The 18,083-nt window shown below is 43.2% G+C and overlaps 1 protein-coding gene across 6 annotated transcripts; it reads left to right on the forward strand.

Moving 5' to 3' along the window:
- The first annotated feature begins 249 nt into the window (after nucleotides 1-249).
- Nucleotides 250-15,035, forward strand: AFMID (arylformamidase). Of its 6 annotated transcripts, none has more exons than XR_014491263.1 (12): nucleotides 250-285; nucleotides 1,649-1,972; nucleotides 3,824-3,914; nucleotides 5,046-5,150; nucleotides 5,806-5,854; nucleotides 5,994-6,079; nucleotides 6,156-6,228; nucleotides 6,429-6,526; nucleotides 6,677-6,755; nucleotides 10,560-10,692; nucleotides 10,835-10,907; nucleotides 11,748-11,821. XR_014491263.1 is itself a non-coding variant. In XM_083353019.1 (12 exons), the coding sequence occupies exons 2-12, from the start codon at nucleotides 1,943-1,945 to the stop codon at nucleotides 14,613-14,615; spliced, it is 879 nt and encodes a 292-aa protein (XP_083209145.1). In that variant the 5' UTR covers nucleotides 250-285; nucleotides 1,649-1,942; the 3' UTR covers nucleotides 14,616-15,035. The 6 variants fall into 6 exon arrangements, 5 of the variants coding, with proteins under 5 accessions (XP_083209145.1, XP_083209143.1, XP_083209147.1 ...); XM_083353019.1 differs by lacking the exon at nucleotides 10,835-10,907 and adding an exon at nucleotides 14,586-15,035 and having other exon boundaries at nucleotides 11,748-11,852; XM_083353017.1 differs by lacking the exon at nucleotides 10,835-10,907 and adding an exon at nucleotides 13,227-13,465 and having other exon boundaries at nucleotides 11,748-11,852.
- Nucleotides 15,036-18,083: the final 3,048 nt, after the last annotated feature.

Consider the following 18,083-nt stretch of genomic DNA (forward strand, 5'->3'; position numbering starts at 1 on the left):
AATGGCAATGGGGAATATAAAAAATGAATATTGAAGATTTGGGGTGTTTCCACTGTGTGCTTGCATGCACAAAGAGCATCCTCTTTGCAAAGTATAGTACAAATAAATTATCATTGTTTTCTCTTGGACATTTTGGCTGGTGATTATTTATTTCAACTAGACAATGAATCCCACAACTTGGGGTCTCTCCTGGGATTCTCCAGACATCTGCAGGAATCACTGAGCAAGCACCAACTGAGAAGACATGTCCCACTGAGTTCAATGGTCCTATGTTGTGAATGATTGGTGAGTCCTGTGTGCCTGTGGAATCCGGAATGGAGGTTAAGAGAAAGAAATCATAAGGGAAAAGTCCTGGGGGAATTATACAGTGGGCACTGAAGCGCTGCAGCCGGGCAATTCTGTGCACAGACCAAGGTAAGAACATTTGGACTTAAGCATTGCCTTGGTGGTTGGGATATATAGCTCTGTGTGTTGGGGCCAGGTTGATGGGTAGTGTGGCATGCATGGAGCACGAGTTGGTGTGAAGCCCTGGAAAAGGGGGGGGAACAAGTAGTTTGGTTAAACTTTGAAGAGATTGTGGTCCTAGCGTGGGAAACAGGGTGGGTAAGAAGTGCCATGGAGATGGGATCTCCTCTGAACATTCTGCTGATAGTCCATGAGGGTGCAACGTTGTAAAACCAGGACTAAGAGTAAAGAAAGAATGATTCAATTTTTGTTATTTTGAGTGGCCAAGAAATCCTATTAGAGGCACTAGTGTATTTTGGCCAAAATATGGAAATTTTGAGGATTGGCTATGTCAAGCATTAAACGTATATGTTAACAATAGAAGTCATATGCCTGTTGGATCCCAGCCAGTATATTTTATGGTTAAAGAAAAGAAGGAGGAGGGGATTGTATGAAAGCCCAGTGAGACCCCTTGGACAGTCTATATGTCATGTCCAGGGAGCCCCAGTGGACGGACCTAATAGAGAAATAAGGGAATGTTTTGGAAGATGTGAAGTTTGAAGAGAATTTTATTAAATGGGTAAGACTGCTGTACACAACATAGAAAGCACAAATAATTGTTAATGGAGAGTTAAATCTTGTGGGATATAAAAAGGAACAAGACAGGTTGTCTATTATCTCCTCTCGTTTTTGTTTTTTATTTTTTTGTAGTTCTTGAAAATATTGAATAAATATATAAGACAAAATGAGAAAATTGTGGGAATAAAGATTAAGAGAGAAATTTTTGGTTGAGCATTTGATTTGATACTGGTTTTAGAGGATCCTTTAAAGGGAATTGTAACATTAATAGGAAAAATAAAATAATTTGCTACATTAGCAGGTTTTAAGATTAACAAACAGAAGACATTACCAAAATATTCTGTCTATAGTAGTAATGTGTGGGTGCAGTCAAAACTAAAGTGGATATATGCTGAATAAAAACAGCTTTTATTTTTAGAAGTTGACTGCCTTCTCTCAGTGTATCTAGGTTAAAGTTTAGCCCCAATGACTTGTTTTCAGCATACTTATGAAGGCATGGTATAACAATCTATGTATGAGACACAGAGATCAGTAAGTTAAGACAAACCAGAAAAATTGAGGTGGGGTAGGGATAGCATTGCCTGGCCTAAAATTACAATTTCTTTCCCCAAATTTGTGCACTTAGATATTGCAATAGCAGGAAGACGGTGAGCTGAATTTACTCAGTGTCTCTGTTGTACAGTAAACAGGAAAACTGCTTTCTGTACCGCGCCAATGCTGGTATGACCAATGAGAACAGCTCCTTGATGAGGAATTGCTAACGTGTCACAGAGCAGCTGGAAGAGCATATGCCAAGGAGGAATACGGGATCTGATCTGCATTGTTTGTCAGAGTCTATATTGGATCACATGTTCTCACCACTTCGCCCTGAGCCCAGGTTCATCAGGAGAAGGAATATACCCACAACTTAGCCATTACCATGGGAAAATGGCAGGAAATGACAAAGGAGGTATAGCTGTAGTGTTTGTGTGTATATGATTGTGGAAGGGAGGGAAGAGAGATTTTCAGTCTTTGTTTAATGTGAATGTAGTTTAGAGTCATTTAAAAAAAAAAGATTTGTGAGTTTCCAGAATGGAAAGAGGAGAGGTACAATGTATTTTACTCTAGAACACGGGTCGGCAACCCCCGGCTCCGGAGCCGCATGCGGTTCTTTGAGCTGTCTCCTGCGGCTCCCAGCCGCCTGGTGCGCGCGCACCTCTTCGAACGGGTAGTGGTGCGCGCACACCTCTCCAAATGGAGAGTGGCACCGCCCGTTTGGAGTGGTGCGCGCGCACCTCTGCCGGAACAGGCAGTGGCGCCGCTCATTGGGAAAGCTGCTGCGGCCCATTTGCACGGAAGGCGCCAGCCTGCAAACGGGCCGCGGCAGCTTTTCCAACAAGCGGCGCCGCTGCCCGTTCCGAGAGGTGCGCGTGCCTCCTCCGAAGGCGGTAGCTCTGCAAATGGGACGTCGCCGTCGCGCAACCGGTTCCATCATACATTAAAAAAATGGCACCCGCACGCGTCCATGCATGCGCAAGAAAAAACGTTTTGCGCATGCACAAAATGTTTTTTGTGCATGCGCGTGCATGGACGCACGCACGCGGCTCCCACTTTTTTTGTGTGTGATGGAACCGGTTCCCAGTGGCTCTTTTCCTTTTTCAGGTTGCCGACCCCTGCTCTAGAACAAGGGCTAAGAAATGATTTAATCAGAGATTTATGTGCTTGAAAGTTTAGTTCCCTCACTGCCCGAGGAACTCCCTGAGACAGCTCTTGGGCCCTGCTGCAAAAATTATACCCAGCACAAAATTAAAACCCAGAAGGTTTAACCAGCAACCTTTGCGACAAGAATATCACAGTCTACGATGCAACTGCCCTTGCAGCGTAAAGAGCTCCTATCATTGTTCTTCAGAGCTTCTCAGGTCCATGCCTCCTCCTCTTCCTCCTCCTCTGAGCTTTCCTGCAACATACTGCCATTTTCATACTCAGGTTCAGAGAAGAGGCAAGGATGATAGAAAGGAGATTTATTCAGCCAGGTATTTAGATCAATGTTACTACTCTTAAGACTTAAGAGAATTCTGGGGAATAACTTCTGTGTGACTAGGAGAGTGCATATGTCAATGCTGCTAACATCGGATATTCTTGCTTTGACAGCATATGGAGATGCAGCCTTTTTCTTTCTTATGCTTTACTCTTAGAATTAGATGATATACTGGCAGGGGAGGAGGAGGAATGTGATGGGAGTTAGTTAGACATAATATTATAATAGTGTGTGAACTCAGGGCTTTTGAAATAAGAGATGATAAGAAATGGCAGGTTGGAGAATGGAGGGAAAGCCTGCATTTCAAACTAATTGGAGAGTGTGATTTATGACTCTTAATTAGAGGAGGGAATTGTGTTTGATACTATGTGCTAAAGAGAATTCAGATTTTGGCTTCGACCATGTATGTGCCGATGCTATGCTTCTCGAATAAAGATTCTTTAAGGTAAACAATGCCTTGAAGTTGTTTGAAGAGTTTCATCTGTCAGAACCATGACAGCATGTTTCTCTGATGTACAGAAGCAGTCACAGAATATTAAATCTAAGGTTAACTAAATTAACCCTAGAAAATAAATCAAAAAGGGATTTTGTGCACACAGATGGGACTACAGGTGCAGCAATTCATATAGGCAGCCTCTTGCCTCTGTCTCCCAGGTAGCTACCTGCTTTTTCTTAATTGAGGTTAGTATCATTTCAATCTACAAGTATTTCTGAAAGTGTCCACATTGTGTATTGAGGATGCCATTCCATTTGTACAAGTTATCCTGTTTTCTTTCTGCACAGGAGTTGGACACTGCGTATTCCCCTAGTAGATGGTCTCCACGGCTGGATAAGGATGCTGTGATTGAGGCATACATGAAAGTAGTGACTGAAGGTATGGGCTATCCAAGAGTCAAAATAATGGGGTGAGCAGACAGACTGCCTTCCTATAGACCTCCCAGTTCCTGTGGATTGCCAAAATATACCATGTCATATGAGTCTGCTTCAGCAAAACAGGCAACATGCATGCTTTTATGAACACAGGATTACATTGCCATAATTAGTTATATCGTGGCAGGTGTACTCTTGTTTGTAAATTCTGAAATAATTCATCAAATTCGCATGAACCTGCAAACACAGGAATCTTGGTTGTTCACAAGACAAAGAAATACAATAAATAAGGCAAAGAAAGCCGAAAACATAACAGATGGCAACAAGCTCCCCAAGCCCTCCTGAAAAGCTCAGCCTTCAGCTTTTCCCAGAAGGTGGAAAATATTGAAATAAATTGGTGGGTATGGCATTTCTAATGAGTTGGCCATATAAATTTATGGACTCTGGTATGAAAATAAAAATATACCAGGGAAGAGCTGGGTAAGACTGAAAAAAAAAATGAAGAGACCTCCATCCTTTGAAGCTATGTCAAGGTGAAAAACCATGATTTTCCAGGAAGCAGCTGTGATGATAAGTTGTCCTCGACTTATTACCTCAATTGATCCCAAATTTATCTTGATAAGCAAGAGAGTTGTTAAGTGAGTTTTACCCCAGTTTAGCACTTTGCACTAGCACTTAGACTTATATACCACTTCACAGGGCTTTACAACCCTCTCTAAGTGGTTTCAGAGTCAGCGTATTGCTGCCAACAATCCAGGTCCTCATTTATGATCTTTCTTGCCACAATTAAGTCACTGCAGTTGTTAAGTTAGTAATATGGTTACTACGTGAATATGGCTTCCCCTAATGATTTTGCTTGTCAGAAGATGACACATGACCCCAGGACACTGCACATGCCAGTTCTCAAGTGACCGAATGTTGATCATATGACTATGGGGATGCTGCAATGGTCGTAAGTGAAAAACCATCATAAGTGACTTTTTTCAATGCCTTGGTAACATCAAACAGTCACTTAACCAATAGTTGTAAGTTGTGGATTGTCTGTGACCTCTGGAACTTCTAGGAGGGCAGCCCAAATAATATTTAGGAAGGATGGTTGCTGCATTTGTTGGTATTTTCTTCCAATACTCTGCAGGTACTCGAAACGCCCAGGCATTCACCCAAACTCTGCTGAATGTCCCCTATGGCTCCAGTGAGGGAGAGAAACTGGATGTGTATCTTCCTAAAAAACATACTGAAAGTAAGAGCACAAAGGGTGGATGGGGGGCTCTGAAAGGGATAGGGTAGGGAAATAGGAAAACTATCCTCGGCCAGCTTAGAAGACTGGCCAAGGATAGATAAGTATGGAAATGGCCTTGAAGAATGTACCTGTTAGGTAAATCTCAGCCCTGAAAGGGAGGAGGGAGTGAGGAAGAAACTTAAGATTGCCCCATCTTAATTCTTTTGATGTAAGGGATGGGAGAGGAAGTCTCTGTCATGCTTTCAAGATTCTCCTTTTATTATGTACTCACCAACACTAGACTTCATAAGTCATTGTGGTGATAATTTCTTGACCAGGTCTACCTGCAAAGGCTGATGCTATGTCTGAGAGATAGCAATAGCAATAGCACGTAGGCTTATATACCACTTCATAGTGCTTTACAGCCCCCTCTAAGAGTCAGCATATTGTCCCCAACAATCTGGCTCCTCATTTTACCAGCCTCGGGAGGGTGGAAGTCTGAGTCAACCTTGAGCCAGTCAGGATAGAACTGCTGGCAGTTGGCAAAGTTTGCCTGCAATACTGCATTCTAACCACTGCGCCATCACAGCTCTTAGATAAGATGAACAAAGACAGAGAGGGATTTGAGGAAAGTTACAGTAGAAGTTGCTTTTGGTGACTTGTTATCCCATTTCAGCGTTTCCTCTGGTTCTCTTTATTCATGGTGGCTACTGGCAAGACTTGAGGTGAGTTGTCTTGGAGGCTGAGGTGATCCACTTCCTCCAATTTCTGGACTTCAGTGGGTGGCACCCTGGCTAGAAGAAACACTTTTTGATGGAGAATATCTACTGGTATAAACAACTGTCATTCATTCTTTCTTTCTAGCAAAGATGTTTCTGGTTTTGCTGCATGCCCCCTAGTGAACCAAGGCATTGCCTTTGCTGCAGTTGGCTATGATGTGGCTCCAAAAGGTATGTTATGGTAGCTCAGGTGTATTGCTCACCCTGCTCTCCTCTGACTAACCAGAATATTGCGTTCTCTACCCAGGCCAACTGGAGGTGATGGTTGAACAGGTGCGGCGTAGTGTGGCTTTTGCAGTTCAGCAATATACGGGGATCAGGTAAGAATGGCTGAAAAAGTTGCATGGGTAATAAACATGCAACCTTGAGAAAGAGAAGCTTGGATTCCACTGATACCTGCCCAGGTTTAGAACTCAGCTTAGTAGATGTTGAGTGATTGATTCCTCAGCCAATTTTCCCCTCTCGGTCCCAGTCAGCACCATTCCTTGGCTCATTATAACTATGTCTCCTTTTCTTGCAGTGGTGTCTATGTGCTTGGGCATTCGGCAGGAGCCCACCTGGCAGCCATGATACTTTCCACAGATTGGGAAAAATTTGGTGTTGAGCCAAACATTAAAGGTATTGGCTGGGAGAAATTCATCCTGTTTTTCTCACATTTTTTGTCTCATTGTTTCCTCAGTTTTTCTTGCTTGAACATCATGCATAATGGAATATTAGCCCAAGCTGGAATCCATTTAAAACAATGTGGATTTTTATTTTTCACCCTAGGTGTCTTTTTGGTGAGTGGCATTTATGACTTGGAGCCCATCACGCACACCTATGTTAATGATCTGTTGCAGATGAGCCGGTAAGGAACATTCCTAGAACTGTTGAATTTAGGCAGAGCAGAAACATTACAATGATTCTCTTGTAATTGCCAATTCTTCAGGCTGACTTCAGGAAGTACTACTAATTATATACACATGAGCAGCTAAAGCTGCAGTATTTATATAATCCAGTACAATAGCCCTTTAATTTTCTGGGTGATCTGTACATGGGGAAGCAAGTATATGACCAAGTAATTTAAATCTCTGATTATGGTAGTATCTTTGATTTAGAACTTTTCTCTCTATTGACTTCTATGCTTTCTAGGTTTGTGTGCATATATACCTTGCTTCTTAGCTTCTTGTCTCCTCCATTTGCACATCACATTCCCTTTTCAGCCAATATGCATAAATACTATATCCCAAACACACTATCTTGTTGTTAGCTGCAAAGTCGCGTCTGACTCATCACGGCCCTATGGACAACGTTCCTCCAGGCCTTCCTGTCCTCTACCATCTTCTGGAGTCCATTTAAGCTCACGCCTACAGCTTCAGTGACTCCATCCAGGCACCTCATTCTCTGTCGTCCCCTTCTTGTATTGTGCTCAATCTTTCCCAGCATTAGGCTCTTCTCCAGTGAGTCCTTCCTTCTCATTAGGTGGCCAAAGTATTTGAGTTTTAGCTTCAGGATCTGGCCTTCTAAAGAGCAGTCAGGGTTGATCTCCTCAGACTGACCGGTTTGATCACCTTGCAGTCCAAGGGACTCGCAGGAGTCTTCTCCAGCACCATACTTCAAAGGCCTCAATTCTTTGGCACTCAGCCTTTTTTATGGTCCAGCTTTCACTGCCACACATTGCAACTGGGAAGACCATAGCCTTGACTATATGCACTTTTGTTGACAGGGTGATGTCTCTGCTTTTTAGTGTGCTGTCTAGATTTGCCATGGCTTTCCTCCCCAGGAGGAAGCGTCTTTTAATTTCTTGGCTACAGTCCCCCTCTGCAGTGATCTTGGAGCCCAGGAAAATAAAATCTGTCACTACCTCCATTTCTTCCCCATCTATTTGCCAGGAATTGAGAGGGCCGGATGCCATGATCTTGGTTTTCTTAATGTTAAGTTTCAACCCACGTTTTGCACTCTCCTTCACCTGCAACAAGAGGTTCTTTAGTTCCTCTTCACTTTCTGCCATTAGAGTGGTATCATCTGCATACCTTAGGTTGTTGATATTTCTTCCGGCAATCTTAATTCGAACTTTTGATTCCTCTAACCCTGCCTTTCTCATGATGTGCTCTGCATATAAGTTAAATAGGCAAGGCGACAGTATACAGCCTTGCCGGACTCCTTTCCCAATTTTGAACCAATCAGTGGTTCCGTGTCCAGTTCTCACTGTTGCTTCTTGGCCCACATATAGGTTTCTCAAGAGAGAAATAAGATGGTCTGGTACGCCCATCTCTTTAAGAACTTGCCACAGTTTGTTATGATCCACACAATCAAAGGCTTTAGCATAGTCAATGAAGCAGAAGTAGATGTTTTTCTGGAACTCCCTAGCTTTCTCCATGATCCAACGTATGTTGGCAATTTGATCTCTAGTTCCTCTGCCTCTTTGAAATCCTGCCTGTACTTTTGATAGTTCTCGGTCCACATACTGCTGGAGTCTAGCTTGTAGGATTTTAAGCATAACTTTACTAGCATGAGAAATGAGTGCAATGGTGTGGTAGTTTGAACATTCTTTGGCACTGCCTTTCTTTGGAATTGGAATGTAAACTGATCTTTTCCAATCCTGTGGCCACTGTTGAGTTTTCCAAATTTGCTGGCAAATTGAGTGTAGCACTTTTACTGCATCGTCTTTTAAGATTTTGAATAGCTCAGCAGGAATACTGTCACCTCCACTAGCTTTGTTGTTGCTCAGCTTTTCTAAGGCCCACTTCACTTCACATTCTAGGATGTCTTTCTCAAGGTCAATGACCACATTGTGATTATCAGGGACATTAAGCTCATTCTTGTATAGTTCTTCTGTGTAATTTTGCCACCTCTTCTTAATCTCTTCTGCCTCTGTTAGGTCCCTGCCATTTTGGTCCTTTATCATGCCCATTACATGAAACGTTCCCTTCATCTCTCCAATTTTCTTGAAGAGATCTCTGGTCCTCCCTATTCTATTGTTTTCTTCTATTTCTTTGCACTGTTCATTTAAGAAGCCATTCTTATCTCTTCTAGCTATTCTCTGGAATTCTGCATTCAATTGGGCGTGTCTTTCTTTTTCTCCCTTACCTTTCGCTTCCCTTCTTTCCTCAGCTATTTGCAAAGCTTCCTCAGACAGCCATTTTGCTTTCTTGCATTTTTTTTCTTTGGGATGGTTTTGGTTGCTACCTGTTGTACAATGTTGCGAACCTCTGTCCATAGTTCTTCAGGCACTCTGTCTATCAGATCTAATTCCTTAAATCTATTTGTCACCTCTACTGTATATTCAACAGGGATATGATTTAATTCATACCTGAGTGGCCTAGTGCTTTCCCCTACTTTCTTCAGTTTAAGCCTAAACTTTGCAATGAGAAGCTCATGGTCTGAGCCACAGTCAGCTCCTGGTCTTGTTTTTACTGACTATATAGAGCTCCTCCATCTTTGGCTGCAGAGCACACAGTCAATCTGATTTCTGTGTTGACCGTCTGGTGATGTCCATGTGTAGTGCCATCTTTTGGGTTGTTGGAAAACAGTGTTTGCTATCACCATCGTATTCTCTTGACAAAATTCTATCAGCCTGTACCCTGCTTCATTTTGTACTCCAAGGCCAAACTTGCCTGTTATACTGGTTATCTTTTGGCTTCCTACTTTAGCATTCCAATCCCCCATGATGATAAGGACATCATTTTTTGGTGTTAGTTCTATAAGGTGCTGTAGGGCTTCGTAGAACTGGTCAATTTCATCCTCTTCAGCACCGGTGGTTGGGGCATAGACCTGGACTACTGTGATACTGAATGATTTGCCTTGGATTCGAACTGAGATCATTCTGTCATTTTGAGGATTGTATCCCAGTATTGCTTTTCCTACTCTTTTATTGACTATGAAGGCTACTCCATTTCTTCTGAGGGATTCTTGCTCGCAGAAGTATACCTGATGGTCATCTGAATTAAATTCACCCATTTTTGTCCATTTTAGTTCGCTGATACCTAAGATGTCGATGTTCAGTCTTGTCATCTCTTGTTTGACCACGTCCAGCTTTCCTTGATTCATGGATCTTACATTCCAGGTTCCTATGGAGAAATTTTTTTTACAGCATCGGACTTTCCTTTCACCACCAGATACATCCACAGCTGAGCGTCCTTTCGGCTTTGGCCCAGTCGCTTCATTCTTTCTGGCGGTACTAGTACTAGCCCTCTGCTCTTCCCCAGTAGCATATTGGACGCCTTCCGACCTGAGGGGCTCATCTTCCAGCGTCATATCATTTTGCCTTTTGGTACTGTCCATAGGGTTTTCATGGCAAAGATACTGGAGTGGATTGCCATTTCCTTCTCCAGTGGATCACGTTTTGTCAGAACTCTCTGCTATGACCTTTCCGTTTTGGGTGGCCCTGCACGGCATAGCTCATAGCTTCATTGAATTACGCAAGCCCCTTTGCCACGACAAGGCAGTAATCCATGAAGGGGAAACACACTATACATATTCCCAAAAAGCAAGATTTTTTGAATCGATGGACTTCATTCTCTCATTTGCATCTAGTGGGATAAATGCATTCAGAACAAAGTTATACATAAGAAAGGGCCTTTTTTCCCTCCTTCACAGGCCTGCCCATCTGTCAAAGTCTGCCTCCTTTTCCTCACCATTCACTTCAATAGCGTTTTCCTTCTTTCTTCAGTGCAGTGGCCCAAGAGAATAGTCCTTTGTGGTGTGTGCCAAAGGTGAATGACAAAAAAGCTTGCAGGGTGCTCATTGCACTAGCACAACACGACCCACCTGAGTTCCACAGACAGTCTCAGGAATATTGTCAGGTATACTGATTACACAAATACAACCATTTTGAAATGTAGGCATTCAATGACCAGAGAAAGAGGTTAAGAAAAAAAAATCTGTGCATGTGCCCTTTAGAAACAAACATGCCTGAACAAACATGCAAATATTTTGATCCTTCAGAAATGCAGGTAGTCTTCGACATGCAACTGCAACTGAGTCCAAAATTTCTGCTGCTAAGTGAGACAGTTGTGAAGTGAGTTTTGCCCCATTTTATGACCTTTCTTGCCATGGTTGTTAAGTGAATCACTGCAGTTATGAAGTTAATCACACGGTTGTTAAGTGAATCTGGTTTCCCCGTTGACTTCGCTTGCCAGAAGGTCGCAAATTTGACTACATGACCCTGGGACACTGCGACTGTCATAAATATGAGCCAATTGCCAAGTTGTCCAAATTTTAATCACGTGACCATGCTGCAACAGTGTGAAAAACCATCATGAGTGCCTTCGTAACTTTGAACGGTTGCTAGATGAATGGTTTTAAGTTGAGGACTACCTATATTTCACAAGGACTTAAGCAAGGATGACTGATATTGCATCCTCTTCAGCCAGTCCTTTTAAAAGGCATAACTAATAATTTTAACTGCTTTTATCCAGCTTTTAGTTCTATTGTTTACTTTGTGAAAAATAGGGGGTAAGTCAAAATAGCAATAGTGCATATGTGCATCTAAAATGATATATCTAAATGTAAGACTAAAAATGCATATTTGGAGCGTTCTTTTCCTGTTTGGAGAGGGATGCCCAAAGACCTGTCAAATGGGTCCCTTCCACTATGCCACTTCAACTTCCCCAAATAGACAAATATATCTGAAAAAGGCCTCACCCACATGAGAGAGGGTTTTTTCTTTGCCAGTTTTTGTTTTTCTTAAGTATCTATTCTCCAACCCTGAAATCTGCCCACTCTAAATAATTATTGTTGCTGTTATTTTAATTTACATTCTGCCTTTCTACTTGTTGGGTACTTAGGGCAAATGCACTTGTACGGTAACTACCATGCTAGGAATCATTTTGCTCACATTCCTGTTGTTTTACCACAGGTTCTTCGTACAGCAGGTTGGGAGGTCTCCTTGCTAGACCTAGCAGGCACAGATCACTTTGATATCATCGAGAAACTCTCCCAAGAGAACTATCTCCTCACACAGGTATAGTGGTGAAAAGATTTGGCAGTAAAAATGACAGTATTTGGGAACAGATTAGATTGAACTTGTGCTATAAATTATGCTTCAGACAGGCATGACATTTATAACTTAGAAAATAATTGATCGTTCACAGAGGAAATGAGAATTGTAGTTTCTGGACTTCTGGTGGGGAAAATGACAGTTGAGATGCATTCAGAGATGACATCCCAGCTCTTTTTTGCTTCTTGAAGGAGGATTTAAGGAAGAATCCAGGAATCCACTACGCAGTTTCTAGACTATTGTTCCTCATGAGTATATTGCAGAAACAGAGTTTTCCTCAGTTGGCTTGTGAACTGAATGACAAGGGGGTAGGCTGATCATTGAGTGTGCAGTTGCAATGTAATCAAAACTACGGTCGCCAGAAACAACCTTCCTCATTTCTTTGGATTTTTTTCTAGAGTGAGAGGTCAGATAAATCAGGGGTCCCCAACCCTAGGCCCTGTTCGAAACTGGGCCACCTGAGAAACTGGCTGGAGCATGCACATGCACATAGCTCAACTTGCATGAGCAGTGGGCCGGTTCCCCTTTCTACACACGCACCCCCCGAGTTGCCAAGCCATGAAGGTTGGGGACCACTGAGATAAATATTCTTTGGATGCTTTTGTTATTTCTCAGGTTGTGTTTAAATTAAAACATTAGAAAGTCTTACTGGCACTTGCTTCATTTACAAAAATTTGGAAATAAAAGAGACTAAAAATATTTAGACAGAATTACTTTTTAAATTTTTTTAAATTTACTTTGTCACCATTTTTTTTCTAGGAACAAAGAGTTCCCTTTTTTGAATTAAGGGAAAATATTATATTTTCTACCAGCAGAGTGTACTATAGACCATGACTACATGGTGCTAGATGAGGTTCCTGAGATGAGCAGATTCCACTGGCTCTGATAAAAGAAACATTTGATATTTGAGTAAAAGATTGAAACAATCTCTGCAAGTTAAATTTGAAATTTGGACAAAAGACTGGAAAAGAATTCAGGGAAAATTAAACAAATCAATAACTGGATGGAATTTTTAGAAAACTAGGGATTTGAGGCTACAGAAAGAATTTTAAAAATTGGCTATGCTGGAACCCAGACAGAAGGATTTTTTTTTTTGCAGTGCAGGTCTATTCCAGAAGACCCCTTGAGAATATATGAAAAAAGCTTGTTTAAACATTAGCTGATTTGTTGAGCTGGGGGAGGAAAGGATTGATGAAGAACTGGACAAGGTGTATCATGTGGGTTCACATTTTGTTGCATTAAGACAAACGCCAAGATGAGAATATAATGGGTTTGAAAATTAAAAATGAGTCTTTTAAATTGAGAGATTTTGATTATGATTTAATTTTGACGTTACAGGGTTCTTTAAAAGGAATTGAAGTTTTGATTGAAAAAATGGAAAAACCAGCAGGTTTTAAGATTAGTACACAGAAAACAAATATGACTGCACAAGATTAAGATGTATTGAATTTTCTTTACTGTAATGATAAGATGATTAAGTAAACACTTTACAAAATTGAAAAAGACAGAATTGCAGTTTCTATATGCGTCTTTGAAATCAATTAAAATTATGGATAGATTCAGGCCTTCAAGGATTGAAGAAATGGCTAGAAATGGAATGAGCAGGGAAGTTTCTGCACAACACTCAAGCATGACCACTACAGGGCTACAAAGGGATCCCACCTTAGTAGGGAACAAAATGCATACAGGTAGTTTTTTATTTATCACTATTTGTTCAGGGGCCATTTGAAATTACAGCAGCACTTAATGGATGATGGTGATTACCAGTCCTCAGAGTTTTAGTTGTCCCAGAAACCCCATGATCTGTGTGCTTGGCAACAAGTTTGTATTTATTACTGGTTGCCAAATGCACCATGATTACATGATTGCTATTTGCAACCTTCCCTGCTGGCTTCCCAAGAAAATCAAAGGAGAAGCCAGTAGAGCAGATTGCAAGTCACTCGGGTAAGTTTTCCACACCTTCACACTCTTTCCCAGCCCCTATGGGCTCACTCTGTGTCAGCCATTCACACACTCTTGTGCACCCAAACAGGCTACACCTCCATGCACCCTCCCTTCCCCATGCAGCACCTCTTACATAACCCTTCACTGAGTCGCATGGTGCACACACATGCACACACACCAAGCAGCATCCACTTACCTGCCTGAGAGCCTGTGACTAGCAACTTCCTGCTGGCTTCCCCTCTGATTTTGCTTGTGGGAAGCCAGCAGGAAGTTGCTTTGCCTAATGAACATGGGATTCAGTTAATGATACCGGTAGCAATCAAGACTTCGGAGATTGCCATCATTAAGTGACATGGTCATGCTTTATGACTGCATTGCTTGGCAAGGGAAATGCTGATCCAATTGCTATTGTAGTCTAGATAGAACTACCTACACATATTCCTGCATGAGGCCAATGTGGCTAATAATTTGGGCTTTTTCTATTTGCATGTCTCCTGATGCAGTGAAAGGCTAATTAGGAAGCCAAAATACTTTCAGAGAGGCCATTTTCAACAATATGGATCAAATACAACGTGACTTTTTCCTATTTTTGCAGTTTGTCAAGTCCATTTTGTAAAAAAACAGCAAAGAATCCTATACTCACAGGCCCATTGCAAGCACAAATTGACTGAGTAATGTGGCAACTGATTCAATGGGAACTTATTATTCCTGCAATAAGAGAAAAGTTACATTTCCTTATTCTTTGTGTTCCAGGTGATTTTGAACATGATTTCAAGTGGCTGAAGCCAGGAAAAGAACAATTGTGGTCTGCCTGCTCTCCTTTTCTCCACTGTCTTCCCGCTGAACTCCTTTAGGTCAAACAAGGACTGAGCTTTCTGCCTCTTTCTTTTCTCAGCTGCAGATGTATTGCAACCAGGGATATCACGTGGGACTTTGAACAGCCCACCACTGCTCTCACACTGTGACATCTATTATGGCATAAGAGATGAAAGCAATAAATAGAACCAGAACCTGAATTACATCTTTATCATAGTTGTACATTACTTGGCCCACTGGATGCAGCTTGGGAATGAATCTGTGAGCAATACAAAACTGCTGCATCAATTATCACTTTTCTTTATTTTGCTTTAGTCTTAAACTGCCGGCATATTTTCTTCCCTTTGAACAGCAGCTGCATATGATATTCTGGGTGCATATAAAGCCATCATGGTCAGAGTAGTAACACTATGAGTTAGCTCAGTTGTAACTGTTCTTTTTTTGGTTGTGGCTCCCTGTGCATTTTATTTATTTATTTATTTATTTAATTTATATACCGCCCTTCTCTCAAGAGACTCAGGGCGGTTAACAGGGCAATATGTAAAAAACAGATACAAAAGTTAAAATTATTAAAACATGATTAAACAATGCCCATAGTACAAATTTAAAATTAAAGTCATAATAACAAACCCACCCCGTCCCATAAGGCCAGGCCCGCTTCCTTAAAGAGATGGGTTTTAAGGTCGCGCCGGAAGGAGCGGAGGTCGGGCGCCATCCGGAGCTCTACCGGAAGATGGTTCCATAAGTCCGGTGCACCCACAGAGAACGCTCTCCCCCTGGGGGCCACCAGTCGGCATTCTTTGACCGGCGGCACCCTGAGGAGGCCCTCTCTGTGGGAGCGTACTGGGCGGAGGGAAGTTGACGCCGGCTGCAGGTGCTCCCCAAGGTATTCTGGACCCATGCCATGGAGGGCTTTGTAGGTCATTACCAACACCTTGAACCTCACCCGGAAGACAACTGGCAACCAATGCAGCTCGCGGAGCAAAGGTGTAACACGGGAGTATCGGGAGACCCCCGACACAACTCTCGCGGCTGCATTCTGTGCCAGTTGGAGCCTCCGAGTGGTCTTCAAGGGTAGCCCCATGTAGAGAGCGTTGCAGTAATCAAGACGAGAGGTCACGAGCGCATGAGTGACCGTGCGCAAGGCATCCCGGTCTAGACAGGGCCGCAACTGGCGCACCAGGCGAACCTGGGCGAACGCCCCCCTAGTTACAGCTACAATATGGTCTTCTAAAGAGAGCTGTGAATCTAGGAGGACTCCCAAGTTGCGAGCCCTATCTACAGAAGGTAATGACTCACCCCCTATAATGAGGGGTGGGATATCCTGAATATCCCGGGATGCCGGTATGCACAGCCACTCCGTCTTGTCAGGGTTGAGACGAAGCCTGTTCCTCCCCATCCAGACCCGGACCGCCTCCAGGCACCGGGACATCACGTCGAGGGCATCACTGGGGTGGTTTGGGGTCGAAATGAAAAGTTGGGTATCATCAGCATACTGATGGTACCCAACTCCAAAACCACGAATGATCTCACCCAGCGGTTTCATGTAGATGTTGAACAGAAGGGGCGAGAGGACCGACCCCTGAGGGACTCCACAAGCGAGAGGCCTCGCGGTCGACCTCTGCCCCCCCGTCAACACCGACTGCGAACGTCCCAGGAGATAGGAGGAGAACCACTGAAGAACCGTGCCTCCCACTCCCAATCCCCTGAGACGCCGCAGCAAGATACCATGGGCGATGGTATCGAAAGCCGCTGAGAGGTCTAATAGGACTAGAACAGAGGAGTATCCTCTGTCCCGAGCCCTCCAGAGATCATTCACCAGCGCGACCAATGCCGTCTTCGTGCTGTACCCAGGCCTGAAGCCCGATTGGTACGGGTCTAGATAATCCGCTTCATCCAGGACCAGAGGGAGCTGGTGCGCCACCACACTCTCAACAACCTTCGCAAGGAAGCGAAGGTTGGAGACCGGACGAAAGTTATTCAAAACAGCCGGATCCAAGGTAGGCTTCTTGAGGAGAGGTCTCACCACCGCCTCTTTCAAGGCGGCGGGAAAACTACCCTCACTCAAAGAAGCAGCTATAACCGCCTGGAACCAGCCTCGTGTCCCCTCCCGGGCTGCATAAACCAGCCAGGAAGGGCACGGGTCCAATAAACATGTGGTGGAGCTCAGCCTCCCCATGATCCTGTCCACTTCCTCCGGAGTCACAGGATCGAACTCCTCCCAGATGACATCGACAAGATCGCTCGTGTCCTGATCGTCCGATACTGCCCAGTCGGAGTCCAAACCGGTCCGAATCCGAGCGATTTTGTCCGACAGATGTTGACTAAATTCCTCGGCACGCCCCTGCAAGGGATCCCCACTAACCTCCTGGTTGAGGAGGGAGCGGGTCACCCTAAACAGGGCGGCCGGGCGATTATCTGCGGACGCGATGAGGGCAGCGAAGTAGTTAGATCTCGCTACCCTCATCGCAGCGAGATAAGACCTAATATGGGTTCTTAGTCGCAATCGGTCGGATTCAGATCGGGTGGACCTCTAGACGCTCTCTAGGCCCCGTCTCCGACGCTTCATCTCCCGGAGCTCCGCGGAAAACCATGGAGCCCATTGGGATCTGCGCCGGGTCAGGGGCCGCAAGGGTACAACTCGGTCAAGTGCCGAGGGCTACATATGTCTTCGTAAAAACGGAAAGGAATCAACCAGTCCATTTTCCTCCTACCTCAAATCAATTTTTGTTAGGAAATTACTGTAGCTAATTTCCAGTTTACTTTGCACCTGGATCAATCTTAGGTAATCTTTGCCTCTAGATCAGAGCAAAGACACAGCCACTCAGTCCGTCTAGCGAAAGTATAGTTGGTACTATGTATTAAATATTAGCAAAGATTAGAAATAGTTAGCTGGCAACAATTGGATAAAAGGCAAAGACAGGCAGAAAGAAAAATATCAAGCAACATTTTACATTTGTAATTGGAGCTTTAAACTGCAATTCAGAGCACGTTTACCAGAAAACAATGGAGTGTAAGAAAAAATAATAAATTTTAAAGAATTAGTCTAGGGCAAAGAGCTACATGTAATTTTCTTTAAATATCACTTATATTTTTGCTGTACATTGTGCTCATTCCAACTGGCAAATCATACAATCTGAAAAAAATAAACTTTTTTCTTTTTTTTTATTGAAAAGTTTTACAGTACATTTTATTTTTAACAAAACAAAACCAAACCCCTCCCAACCCCCTCCCCTCTTCCCAACCCTCCCCAACACCTCCCTCCCTCCCCCTCCCCCCTCCCCGACTTCCCAGAGCTAAATACAAGGTATAACAGTAAAAACAATCATAATCTACCATATGCAAACAATAACTATTAAATCTATCGCACTTTAACTCTTATAAAATAACTACAAGCAATATAAATATCACACCAATACTTATTCAAATGCTAAG

Source organism: Vipera ursinii, assembly GCF_947247035.1.
Source record: "Vipera ursinii genome assembly, chromosome: 2".
In the NCBI taxonomy this organism is placed as follows: domain Eukaryota; kingdom Metazoa; phylum Chordata; class Lepidosauria; order Squamata; family Viperidae; genus Vipera; species Vipera ursinii.